This window comes from Chiloscyllium plagiosum, chromosome 23, assembly GCF_004010195.1.
Source record: "Chiloscyllium plagiosum isolate BGI_BamShark_2017 chromosome 23, ASM401019v2, whole genome shotgun sequence".
In the NCBI taxonomy this organism is placed as follows: Eukaryota; Metazoa; Chordata; class Chondrichthyes; order Orectolobiformes; family Hemiscylliidae; genus Chiloscyllium; species Chiloscyllium plagiosum.
The window spans coordinates 51,439,363-51,453,738 of record NC_057732.1 but is presented as its reverse complement, the minus strand read 5'-3'; the positions used below and the strand labels follow the sequence as shown (position 1 = coordinate 51,453,738).

At 41.7% G+C, this 14,376-nt stretch overlaps 1 protein-coding gene across 1 annotated transcript in view; it reads right to left on the bottom strand.

The window, feature by feature from the left end:
- Positions 1–14,376, bottom strand: part of camk1da (calcium/calmodulin-dependent protein kinase 1Da) — a 438,515-nt gene that overhangs the window by 204,509 nt on the left and 219,630 nt on the right. Inside the window, exon 3 of the mRNA XM_043714161.1 lies at positions 13,353–13,427. Coding sequence (XP_043570096.1) covers positions 13,353–13,427 — 75 coding nt within the window. The remainder of the gene's footprint in view (positions 1–13,352; positions 13,428–14,376) is intronic.

Sequence of the window (14,376 nt, the reverse complement as noted above, 5' to 3'; positions counted from 1 at the left end):
CAGAACAGTTGGCACATGGGAACACCAAAGCCTACAAGTTCCCCTCTGAGCTTCACACCTCATCCTGACTTGGAAATATATCGCTATTCCTTCAGTGTCACTGCCTCAAAGTCCAGTAACTCCCTGCCTAACAGCACTATGAGACTTCCTGCACCACACTGACTGCAGTGGTACAATTGCAGTTAGCCATGGCTTTCTCTCTGGCAATTAGGGATGGGACATCAATATTGGCTCAGACAGCCACACCCACATCCCAAGGATGAATAAAGAAACTTAAGCACCTTGCCACTGGACACAATTGTTGTTCAAAATAGTTTCCAAATGATTTTGCTGCCAGTATTAGTCTCACGGACGACAAACACTTCAGAGCCTTCTGCCATTTCATTTATGAAACATCATGACCTAACCAATTATTTTTAGAATCACTGACATTTCAAGCACACCTTCCAAGTTGCTGTATTCTGTCATCACAGAAACACAACTAATCGGATGACATAATGTGGGTTCATTTCCCATTGAAATCCCCAGCCAGGGTCCAGAATTTGGACGAGCCCTTGACTGATGCCAATGAACAAGATCACCATCAGACCATAAGACATAGGAGCAGAAATTAGGCCATTCAGCCGATTGAGTCTGCTCCGCCATTCAATCATGGCTGATAAGTTTCTCAAGGACTGCTGACACTGGAGATCAAGGTCGAGAGTGTAATGCTGGAAAAGCACAGCAGGTCAGGCAGCATCCGAGGAGCAGAAGAATCGACATTTCAGGCATAAGCCCGTAATCAGGAATCATGCCCAAAACGTCAATTCTCCTGCTCCTCGGATTCTGCCTGACCTGCTGTGTTTTTCCAGCACCACTCTCTTGACTCCAAGTTTCTCAACCCCATTTTCCCACTTTCTCTTTGTAACCTTTGATTGCCTTGACAATGAAGAAGCTATCTATCTCAGTCTTAAATATACTCAATGACAAATACTTGCACCTTAAGAACTGTGAGTGAATAATAAGCAAGCACAAAATACTCACGGTACCTGGACAGGAAATATATTATAATATAAAGCTTGTAGATTTGAAACGTGGATAATTAATAAATAAAACATGCAAACTCTGTGTCCATCGTAGATTATACAACGCTGTCATTAAACAATGTATGGTTGTACCAAACAACGTCTGTCTGTGCTACTTATAATCCTTTCCTTTCTTCATCAAGTCTGCTGGGTCAAAATCCCTCCTTAAGGGCATTGTGGGTCAACCCACACGGGCTGCAGCGAGTCAAGGAGGCAGCTCACCCCCACCATCTCAAGCGGCAGTTAGGGATGGGCAACAAATGCTGGCTATCTCACGAATGAATATGTTTTTTGAAGAAGTCTTTAAGAGTTGTTCCACTGTCTTCTCTAGACTTTAAGACTGGCGATAAACCATGTTAGACAGCAAGTGACACTTTCTGCCTGAATTTGCATGCAGGAGAATCCTCACAGCTCACAAAGTCTGGAAATGATGGACCTCTCGTGAGCAAAATAAATGCATTGATACCAGGACCATAGCCTCTGTTTGTAGCACCGTCTACTCTAGACAAGCCTGTCTGGTGCTGATAATACTGGCAATTTACAATGTTGGTTCACAAAGCAGTCCTGAAAGTGGGGTTGTGGAGATTCACATTAAGATTCAAAATGCAATCTTAAAAGAAATCCTTGTCCAATGAATGAGATCAGTGCTTTTCTGCATATGGCTCCAGAGATCCTGGATGAATGGGATAATACTCCTTAAAAATCACACCACACCAGGTTATAGTCAAACAGGTTTAATTGGAAGCACTAGCTTTTGGAGCGACGCTCCTTCATCAGGTGGTTGTGCAGCGCTCTGGAGGCTAGTGCTTCCAATATAACCTGGTGTTGTATGATTTTTAACTTTGTACACCCCAGTCCAACACCGGCATCTCCAAATCATAATACTGTAGCACCAATAAAGAAAACAGCTTCACTTAGAAATCTAGAAAAGAAATGGCAAAGCGTAAAGCTTCAGGAGTGAACACAGGGAGCAAGGTATTGACTGAATGGGGTGGTGAGATATTCCTGTCTCGAAGCTGGAGATGATGGTTTGAGTCCCACAGGTAATTAGAAGGGACAGGCTTGCATTGTTGTGTTGTTGATCAGGTCTAATAGTCCATCATTTATCAGAGATTGATTAACTCTGTGAGTTAGTTTATTGGAACAGTAAAGCACATTTTAAGTTACGAAGCAGACAGTACAGCGACAGCACAAAAAACACCATTTTCTCAGTTCACTTCACTTCCAAAGAAGAATCACATTGGACATAAAATGTTCACTGTTTGTCTCTTCGCAGATGATGCCAGACCTGTTGAGTTTCTCAAGCTTTCTGCTTTTATTTCAGCAAAGCCACTGACTTCTATTTGTGCAGCTCAGACTAACAGGCAGGGCAGAGTCACAATAGTGATAGCCGAGTGGTATTATCGCTGGACTCTTAATTTGGAGACTCAGGTAATGTTCTTGGGGACCTGGTTTGAAGATGCTGGAATTTGAATTGAATAAAGATCTGGAGTTAAGAGTATGACGACGACCATAAAACCATTGTTGAGTTTTGTAAAAACCCATCTGGTTCAATAATGTCTGTTAAGGTCTACATGTGACTCCAGACTGACAGCAAAGAGGTTGACTGCTCTCTGGGCAATAAATGCTGGCCTAGCCAGCAATGCCCTCGTCCTGTTAATGAGTAAATAAAAGAACGTGTATGCAGACAGCCCATGGTTTCCTTAAAGATAAACTCCCTTGAAGGTAAAGCACACATACAATGTGCATAACAGCAAGAAAATTCCAGTCACTTCACCAAAGTGACCTTAATAGATCATTTAAATGTCTACCCACCTTGCAGCGTTCAAAATGGCCCTGTGATGGATACAGAATAGCAAACAGCTACTGTTATCAGGTTTGGGAAGTTGCCAAACAGAGCACCTCTGTCCCCCTACAAACTCCCACCCATGCTGCACACAATACAATGAAATTTCACCTCGCTCTCTCCAATCACTGGGTTTCTGAGAGGACGGACAAGACAGGGAGCGAGGAACGGTACAAATATGCCAATTTCGCCCTGTAGCCTGTCGCTTCCCATGTAAGAATTATATGGATGGCAGGGTGGCAGGGTGTCTCCATGGTTGGCAGTGCTGCCCCACAGCGTCAAGGACCCATGTTTGATTCCATCCTCGGGCAACTGTCTGTGTGGAGTCTGTACATTCTCCCGTATCTGCGTGGATTTCCTCCCACAGTCACAAAGATGTGCAGGTTAGGGTGGATGAGGGGGCAAAATTGCCCATAGTGTCCAGGGGTATGTAGGCTAGTTGGGTTAGCCAGGGTTACAGGGATTGGACTCATTGGGCTGAATGGCCTGCTTCCACGCTGTAGGCATTCTATGAAGAAAGTGTAGAGCATCATTAAACCAATCCACCTGACTTTCTGTCGAACACGCCCACATTTTTAAAACAAACTTGAGAAAACCAAATCAAGCAGCAACTTTCTTTAAAGAAAATATTCTGTTTTAATATCTTCACAATGGTAGTTGATTCTGTATTCCTAATGCATCACAGAAAACACTGATTTTAAATACTATGCTATTAAATTTAATTGTTTCACATGTCACTAATCTTATTTATTTGATTAGGTACTCAGGCTGATCATTGAAATGCACCAGCGATTAAACGCTACTCCAGGAGAAGTCATCATTAAGTTGCCTAACCACCTTGGCCTGGGGTTCGGCTGTAGGAGGGATGATGCTGGTAACTCTGTGATTTCCAGCACTCTGTGTAGGTGGGGGGCGGAGGTGAATCCTGATGCAGTTCCTTCATTTTTCTGCTGTTGACCTCTTGCCTGTTGCCCCCACAAAACCACAGCCATTCGTTTTAGAAAGAGATCACACACTAACAGATCATTAAAGGCAGGAGTGAATTTGGGAAGAAACGTTCTGTTAAATGAGGCAGTAATTATAAGGCAATTTCATGTATCTGTACCATAAATGATCGACTCTGTGTGGAGAATAGTGAGGAATCCATGTAGACAGCCTGTAAGGGAACACATTTGTGAGGGACCATACCTGATCTTCTCACCATTCAAACTGATGGAAGTAAAATCAGGGACTGCTCATTCCTGAGCACTCAGTCTGACCCACCTGATAATCCATAAAGTGCTGGGAGCAAAAAGGAACGTACAGTCAGTACTTCAGAAACAGCACTTAAAACGTTGGTGCTGTAATCGCGTCATAGCCAAAACACGTTTTAAAAGTTTGCGCTGCAGAATTGTGTTATGGTGAATTTATGTCGATGAAATGTGTGCTACAATAGAATGACCTGTCGTTGGTTCAGGAGACACTGTAGTTAGTGTCATAGACAGTGCTCTCTGTAATTTAAAGCCTGGGTCAAAAAGAGTGAAGCCTGCCCAGTGCCAGGGCCACAGACATCCCCTCAGGTGTGCTGAGTGAACTGGGCAGGCACTAACAATACAGGTAGGACTAGGAAAGAGGCCCTGTTCAGGGAGCAGAAACAGCCAGAACTAAATTACCAAGCAAAACCACAAAGATAATAGTCTCTGGATTATGACCTGAGCAAATTGGCATAGGGTAAATAAGATCAGAGAGGTGAATATGTGACTCAGCGATTGGAATCATGGTTTTGAAATCATGGGGCACAGGCATGGGTTCTGGGGAAATTTAAAGCTGCACCATTGGGATGGTGTACACCTGGAACACACTGGAATGAATGTCGCGGCCCGTTGTATAACTTGGGTTTTAAAGATAGCTGTGCCCATAACGAGGGCTGTAGAGAGGGCTAGGTTCATGAGAAAGGAGAATTATAAAGTTAAAGGGAAAGAGGAAAGCAATAGTGTGGGATACTGATGGCACTAATACTAACCAGAGTGCAGTATATATAGAAATAAATATGATTACCATGAGAGGCATGGTTGTGAGATGACCACAATTGAGACAAGAAACTGCAAAAGGAAAGAAGTCATTTAGGGCATTGGATTATAAGTCTCCTAAAAGTAACTACAATGTAGGACATTGTATGAATTAAGAAATAATGGAGTCTAATTACAAAGGTACAGTCGATGCTTATGTCCCTGTGCAATCCTACAATACAGAAAAATCACACTTTAGAAACAGCACATTAAGTGTTGGCAATTTAATCACGTTACAGCCAACACATGTTTTAAAAGTTTGTGCTGTATTATCAATGGCCCAATTTGTCAATCGTGTTACAGTGAATTTGTATTAACAAAATGCGTGTTACAACAGAGCAACCTGTCCTGAAATTATTGTGGAAAGTTTTATTTTCACATCAGTTGGATAAGTCTATTTGGCAAAGGGAGCCTGGAGATATTTATTCAGGACAGTTTTGTAATGAGACAGGATTAATAGAGTGTCCTCGAAGGAAACACGATTAAACTTAAATAGGATCTCACATTCAGTTTCAGAGAGAAATGTGGGTTTAAAATTCCTCTTTTAAACTTAGATAAAGGTAATTAAAAGGAAATAAAGATGGAGTTGGGTGATGTGGACTGTAAAAATAGGATAAAAGGCAAAAAGACAAGATGGGGTAGAAGCAGTGCAGACAGTAAAAGGTAGATTTCATAACTCTCAACAAAAATATATTCCACTGAGAAAGAAAAACTACAAGAAAAAAGCATTAGCTGAGGCTAACGAAGAAAGTTAAGGATAGTATCAGATTGAAGCTCCAAGGATCCAAAGAGTAGCGACAGGCCAGAAGTTTGGGAACATTTTAGAAATCAGCAATGGATGACTGAAAAAAAAATTGGAGTGTGAGAAAAAGCTAGCAAGAAATATAAAAATAGACCATAAGAGCTTCTACAACTTATAAAAAGGAGAACAAAAGCAATAGATATATTCAGTTGTGGGTCGTGGCACTGCTGCCCTTGAGAAGGTGGTGGTGAGCTGTTTGAGAAGATTACATCATCAATAAGTCAGTCTATTTAAACCATTTGATTTTAATTAAATCATTGCCATATTTATGTTCATAAAAGGGACAAATATAATGAGGTAGCATGGCAACTCAGTGGTTAGCACTGCTGCCTCACAGCGCCAGGGACCCAGGTTCAATTCCATCCTCGAGGGACTGTCTGTGTGGATTTTGCACATTTTCCCCATGTCTCTGTGGGTTTCCTCTGGGTGCTCCGGTTTCCTCCCTTAGTCCAAAGATGTACGGGTTAGGCGATTGTCCATACTAAATTGCCCATACCATCCAGGGATGTGCAGGCTAAATGGGTTAGCCATGGGAAATGCAGGGATAGTGTGGGGTGGTGGGTCTGGGTGGGATGCTCTTTGGAGGGTCGATATGGACTCAATGAGTTGAATGGTCTGATTCCACACTATAGGGATTCTGTGATTCTACAACAAGGAAACCTAATGGGATTAAAGGCTGACAAGTTACCTATACCCAATCACCCGCATCCTAGAATCTTAAAGGAAGTGGCTGCTGAGATAGTGGATGAATTACTTGTAATCTTCCAAAATTCCCCAGATTCTGCAAACTTTATTCCAGAAAGGAGGAGGAGGGAGACAGAATATGGGAAACTGTGGCTCAGTTGGCCTATCATTTGTTATTAGGAAAATGCTAGAATCTATTTCTAAGGAGTTAATAGCAGAAAATCATAGAAAATCATAACACAATTATCAGAGTCGTTATGGTGTTCTGAAAGAAGATCACATTTAATGATTTTATTAGAGTTCTTTGCAGATGTAAATAAAGGGAAGCAGTAGATCTGGTGTATTTGGATTTCCAAATGGCACACAGTTATCGCAGAAAGGTTATCACAGAAGATGGTGCTGGAGATGATCTATGAGACTGGCTAAAGGATTAGCTAATAGGAAATTACAAGTCAGGATAAATGAGTCATTTTAAGGTTGGCCCAATGGTAGGGCCCTGGGGACTGTTGTCAAACAAAGAGACCCAGGGAGCAAGTGCATAGTTCCTGGAAACACAGGTAGACAGGGTGGTGATGAAGGTGTTTAGCATGCTCACTTTCATTGATCACTGTATTGAGTATAGGCGTTGGGACATCATGTTGAGGCTGTACAGGACATTGGTTAGGTCACTTATAGAATACTGCATACAATTCTGGTCACCATTCTATAGGAAAGGTGGTGTTCAATCGGAGAAAGAGCAGAAAAGATTTACAAGGATGCTGCTGGGACAAGAGGGTTTGAGCTACAGGGAAAGGCTGAATAGGCTGGGGTTATTTTCCCTGGCGTGTCAGAGGCTGAGGGGTGACCTTATAGAGGTTTACAAATTCATGAGGGGCATGGATAGGGTGATGAGCCAAAGTCTTTTTGCTGAGGTGGGCGGAGTCCAAAACTAGAGGGCATAGGTTTAAGGTGAGCGGGGAAAGATTTAAAAAGGACCTGAGGGGTAATATTTTCATGCAGATCGTGGTGCGTATTTGGTACAAGCTGCCAGAAGAAGTGATAACAGTGGGTATAATTACAACATTTAATAGACATCTGGATGGGTATACAAATAGGAAGGGTTTAGAGGGATAGGGGCCAAATGTTGGCAAATGGGACTAGGTCAGACTAGATATCTTGTTAGCGTGGATGAGTCGGACTGAAGGGTCTGTTTCTGTGTTGTATGACTCAATGACTCTTTGACTCTACCACATGGATCATGGCCTCAATGCTCATACAAATTGACTTGTGGGATGGCGGCATTGCTGGCTGGACAAGGATTTACTGCCCATTGCTGCTTGGCCTTGAGAAGGTGATGGTGAGCTGCTGCAGTCCTTGTGCTCTGTTAGATCTTTTAAAGCAATCTGTTTGGAAACAGCTAACATTCTCACAATGCAAGCAACAGCCAGAAGGTAGAACTGATGACTTCATCACTGGGGTGTTGCGTTGTGTTCACATGCAGTTCTAAGCCTGTGGTCAATGTCATGCCTGAAGCTTTAGAAGGTCCATTATAGTTTCCCACTTTTACAATTAGTCTGGTTCAGCAGGTTGCTGACAAAACTTTCAGAAGTTCAGAAAAGTGTGCTCGGGTGGTATTTCCAAGCCACTCCTCCATCAATTAATTCTATTTTTTCATGGTGCTTACCATCAATTTACACATCACAACCAGAAATATTCTCCCTCCACTCAAACCAACCCACCTGAATATGAGCTTCTCAAGGCATCAAAACCATGAAGAAGATACCAAAAAAATCTCAATTCATTTTGTTTTCCTTCTTTCATGAGATGGGGGTGTCGATGACAAGGCCAGCACTTGTTGCCCGCCCCTCACTGATTTGCACTAAGTGGCTTGCTCAGCCATTCCTGAGCCAACAACACTGCTGTGGGTCTGGAGTCACACGTAGACCAGGCCCGATAAAGACGGCAGATTTCCTTCCCTGAAGGAATTTGTGGACCAGATTGGTCTTCACAAGAATCAATGGTATTTTCACAGTCTTCATCGCTGCTTTATAGATTTATTATCTGAATTCAAATGATGGCACTTGAGCCCATTTCTCTAGATCCTGAGTCCAGGTCTCTGGATTACCCATTCAGTACCATTTCCACTAGCTACCACCAAATTCATCTGATCAAAATACTGCAGCTGAAACAGCCAGAAAAGCTTACTGATGTGTCAGGACTGAGTTGGAGTATTAGGAGTACTCCTTGAGTTGACCCAATTCATGTTAGGTTAAATGAGTATCATTCACTGTAATTAGCTCAATATCGCTGTTGACCTTTGAGAATGTCTTCTCAATACATTTCACTTGATAACTTAAATCAGCTGTGAAAATCACCAAAAGTACTCAACCAGTAATTGAATTTAGGAAAATCCCTTTGAATACTGCACATGGATAGACTGAGTCTGAACCAGTATACTCCTAAAGGGGATTAGTGCTTCTGATCAGCTGAGGGGCGGGTCCTTTGCTCAATTCTCCATACCATATGGTAGTGTAATTGTACAATGACATACATAATAAAAACACATTGGGAAAGAAGGGTTTAAATGATTGCTTCATATTTAACACCCTATCTCTGTTTTAAATGGGTGGCCCTGTTTTTTAAGCAGTGACCCATAGTTCTATGTCCTTCCATAAGAGCAAACATCCAGCATCCAGCCTGATCTCATATGTTATATGTTTCATGATCTTACATGTTTCAATCAAGTCACCTCTTACAGTCTGTTCCACCATTTAATAAGGTCGTTGCGAATCTCCACATTCCTGCCTACCCCTGGATAACCGGTGACCTTCCCTTACTCAGTAAGAATTTATCCATCTCAGCCTTAGAAATATTCAAGGACTCTGCTCCCACCACCTTTTGAGGAAGAAGGTTCCAAAGTAATTAGAGTTGCAAAGACCCCCGCACGATCTTTCATGTTTCAATCTAATGACCTCTTACCACTTCGAAACTTCAATGGATACAGCTCTAGCCTGTCCAATCTTTCCTTGTAAGAAGACCCTCTCATTCCTGACATGAGTAACTTAGTAAACCTTCTCTGTACTGCCTCCAATGCATCCACATCCTTCCTTAAATAAGGTGATCAACACAGTGTACAATACTCTAGATGGGGTTTCACCAGTGCCCTGTATAACTGAAGCACTACCTCCCAACTTCTGTATGCAGTTCCCTTCACAGTGAATGATGATATTTCATTAGCTTTTTGATCATTTGCTGTCCCTATATACTAACATTTTGTGATTCATGCTCTAGGACATCTACTGTCCCTCTGCATCTCTGAGATCTGCAACCTCGTGATCTTTAAATAATCAAATCCTTTTTTATTCTTCCTGCCAAGATGGGCAATTTTCTTACATGACGCTCAACTTACCAAGTCTTTGCCCGCTCACTTAACCTTTCTATTTTTTTTAGCCTCCATATGTCGTCTTCACAATGTCTTTGTGTCAAGGACAAACATACCTTCCATTCTTCATCAAACTCATTCACATAAATTGTAAATTGCCGTGGTATACTACTTGTTATATCTTGCCAACCAGAAAAAGACCCATTCATCTGTACTCTCTGTTTCCTGTTGGCCGGCCAATCTTCTATCCATGCCAATATGTTATCTATTACACCCTTTTCCTTTCTGCTGTAACTTTTGATGTGACACCCTATGAAATGTCTTTTGGAAAAGTAAGAACAGTACATTCACTGGTTATTCTTTAACCCCAGTAGATTTTACATCCTCAAAGAACTCTAATAGATGGGTTAAACAAAATTTCCCTTTCAATAAACTAAGCTGAATCTGCCTGATTACCTTAGCCTTATCCAACTGCCCTGCTATAACTTCTGAAATAATATTTTCTATCAGTTTCCCTCTGACAGATGTTAACTAAATGGGCCTGGTTTCTACCTTCCCCCATTTTTAAATAAGAATTAGATTTGCTTTTTTTTTAATCAAATGGAAACATCCCTGAACCAAGAGTTTTGGAACATTGAAACCAATGCATCAACTATCTCAGCCCTGTCTCTATTAATTTATTCACTACCACTTCTCCAGTGATCGCGTTTTTCCCCAGTCCCTCCATTTATTTATTTATTTATCTACTTCCCAATTTATTGCTGCTTCAGAGATGTTATTGTACTCTCTATAATGAAGACAGGTGCAAAAATAACTGTTCGATCCACTTGTATCATTTCTCACTTCTAATTGTTTCCATGTCTTGGTTTCCTGAATGTACGTCATTCCTTTCGATTGCACTAGTACGATAATGAATTAGCAGAGCCAATGCCCCAGTTTTTCCCTTGTTTCTTGTCATTCCTGAATGCCCTGTATCCTTCAAGATTCATTTCCCAATCTATGTGCTTTCCAAATGTCACTACAATAATTAATAATCAGAAAATCCGGGCTAAAATGTCAAGTGGCATCTTCCCACACCATTGAGGGTATCAACATTTTCCCAACTCTACGTCATCGAATCATATGACCTTCCACCACCAATAATTCAATCCAATCATCTATCTCCCCTAACTCCAAGATTTTCATAATCAAAAAGTGTTCAAGGAAAATTAAAAGAAAACTATTTAACATTTCTACAATACTTCACCTTGGTTCCTCGCAACAATGTCTATTGCATCCCAGGACAATTCTGGATGTTGCTCTTTGCAGAGAAGTTTTTTCCTCTTCCAATGTACCAAAGAAATGTTCAAATGAGTTGATTCTTTGACATTAGGTGAATTCAGTATGCCAGGAGCAGTGTTCCCAGCAGCTGGGTAGTATCGTACACTAGGTGTCAGTAGGTCATGGGCATAGTCCATGAGGGGCTGTGGGCATCTTTCTATCAGAAAATATAGCAACATAGGAGCAGGGTTAGGTTATTCAGCCCCTTGAGTTTGTTCCATTATTCATTGGGATCTGTGGCCTAACTCTATTTATCTGACTTTGGCCCATTTCCCCTAATACCTTTGCTCAACAATAAATATATCTATCTCAGATTTAAAAATTAACAACTGGTGCAGCATCCCCTGCCATTTGTGGAAGAGAGTTCCAAACCTCTCCTACCCTGTGTGTGTAGAAGTGCTTCCTAACATCTCTCCTCAATGGTCTGGCCCTCATTCTCAGACCTTCATTATAGAATCCCCAGCCAGTGGAAATAGTTTATCTTTCTCTACTCTGTCATTTCCTCTTAATATCTTGAAGATAATATCGAGAGACTGGGGGGAAGAGTTGACAATATAGTTTTTTTACAGGGTACCACTCCACATTATACAGGAGGCAAGGCCAAAATAGGAATTGAAGCTGAGCTGACTCTGAACCATAGATTACCTATAGAAGCCAACCAGCTTACTAGACTAGGTTGCACTGCTGTTCAAAAGCTAACATCACCATCTCCTGCCTGAGTAGGCACTTCCACTGTGATCTCCTTTCTCCCAGAAAGTCTCCAACTGGGATTAGCTTGTGGCACTTTGGAGCATTCATTTCAATGTGAGTTTCAGCTTCATACCAGCTTGGGAACAGTCTCTTGAAAACTGGAGGTTGCAAAATATAGAGGATAAAAGGGATTTACAGGAAAACAACAGGCATTTTTACATTAATATCACAGTGCAATTATGGCTTATTCTCACAATAAAGACAACTGAAATATGTAGAAACAATGACATGAGTAAACCATTCACTCCAAACGTCACTCCTGTTTGGTAAAGTGACCATTGTTACAGCCCAAAATAAACTTGCTAATCCTCTGATATCATCGCAGAGTCTCCAGGAATTAATTCCCAGCGCACGGCTATACAAAACCCAAGAGAGACATGGCAGGGACCTTACAAAATAAGTCGCAATTTTTGTCATTGATTAGTTGTAATATACCAGTTATGGGACAAACAGGCTGTTTGATGGATGCTTAATTATCTCCAATCATAAATAAGATTCTAATGAAGAGTCACTGGACTTGAAACATTAACCCGGTTTTCTCTCTTCGCAGATGCTGCCAAACCTGCCAAGTTTCTCCAGCAATTGCTGTTTTTGCTTCAGATTGTCAACATCTGCAGTTCTTTGCCTTATTATTAGTAAAGTTCTGTTTGTTCTCCAATTGATGATAGAAGGTGCTCACTGTGAAGGCAGTTACAACACAGGAGAAAGCCAATCAGCCCACTGAGACAATATCAGCTCTCTGCAAGTGAAACTCAGCTAGTCACACTCCTCTACCCTTTCCCCCGAAAACCCCCACACCTTTCCCCATTGTGTACTTATCCATTTGCTTTTGGAATGCATTGCTTGAATCAGCCCCCTGCTACACTCTCAGACAGAAACTCTCAGTGCAGTGGATGGAATTCTCCTCATGTTGCCTTTGTTCTTTGGCCCATTACTTTGAACCTGTGTCTTCTAGTTTGTGATCCTTCTGCCAATGGGTCAGTTTCTCTCTATTTACTATTACTAGAGCCCTCGTGACTTTGAACCCTTGATCAAATCTCGTCCCAACCTTTCCTGCTGTAGGAAGGGAATGAAGCCAGTTTCTCTGATAATTCCACACAATTGAAGACCCTTGGAGGACCAAAGGTAGGATGGGGGCAGGTGACATAGCCACCAGGAATGCACCCAACCAAAATTGGCAATGACACCCAATGGTTTCTAGGAATTTCTGAAGCCGCTGATTGGTTTAGTCAGCTCTATTCAGTTCTGAAACTTTATCGTAAGCATGTCGATAGATTTATCAACCGTTGCCCATTTTTACTTACAAATTTGCTACTACAATAATTAGACTCATTGTTTACTTTACTGTCAGATCTAAAATTGTGTTCACCCAGGCAATTATTGTATGTGTTAGCTCGTCAAAAAAGATTTCATAGTTGCAAACTGCATAATGTTCCAAACACTGGAAAATATTATTTTGACTCAGTCTCATACTCACAGCTGCATCACAAGGTATAAGTGATTTGGACTCTCGTAAATGTCCTCCAGGGCCACAATGTTCTCGTGTTTTATTCTGGAAGCAAGAAGATAGCAGAATAAATGCTCAGCTCCGATTACAAGAACAAACACTTCAGTTTGAGACCATGGCCAGCCTCTGATCTACCAGCCCTAATCCAGTTACACACTCCGGAAAAATGGTACCATCCACACATTGCTGTTCTAAGGCTGAGGAAATCCCATTGAGGAATTTTTTTTGTTTAAAAAAAAACATTTAAAAGCTTATCACAGTTCCTTTCCAAGCAAGAAGATCATACTTGCTGACCATTCTGTGCTACAGTGGGACATTAGAGTTCCTACAGGCCAAGTGCTGGCAAATGGGACTAGATTAATTTAGGATATGTGGTTGGCATGGATGCTTTAGACCGAGGGGTCTGGTTCCGTGCTGTATGACTCTATGACACTGTATGTCTATCAGCAGATTGGGAGGGCCAACCAATGTGTCTGCTTTTGTGGATGAAAGTTTCTGAAAGGTTACAGAAATCATCTCCCTAAAATAAACTTGAGAATACACCTCCGCTAAATTGTTGACAGTCCCCCCTGCTTATCTAAAGCTCCTGTGAGGTAACAGCGACATGGGGAGGGAAAGCAGCAAGCATTGCGAAGAGGCCATGTGGTGGAAAATGGGATTAGAATGGTCAGGTGGTTGCTTTTGATCAGCACAGACTTGATGGGCTGAAGGGTCTTTTCCGGTGCCATCGACCTCAATGACTGTAAGGAGGCCCAGATCATTTGGTTGATTCAAGAATTGAGAAGGTTGCTTTATGAGGAGGGATTGAATAGACTGGGACTGTACTCATTGGAATGTAGAAGAATGAGGGGGGATCTTATAGAATCATATAAAATCATCAAGGCAATAGATAGGATAGAAGCAAGGATAGTGTTTCCACTGGCGGGAGAAACTAGAACTAGCCTCTAGGGTATAGCCTCAAAATAAGGGGGAGTAGATTTAGGACTGAGCTGAG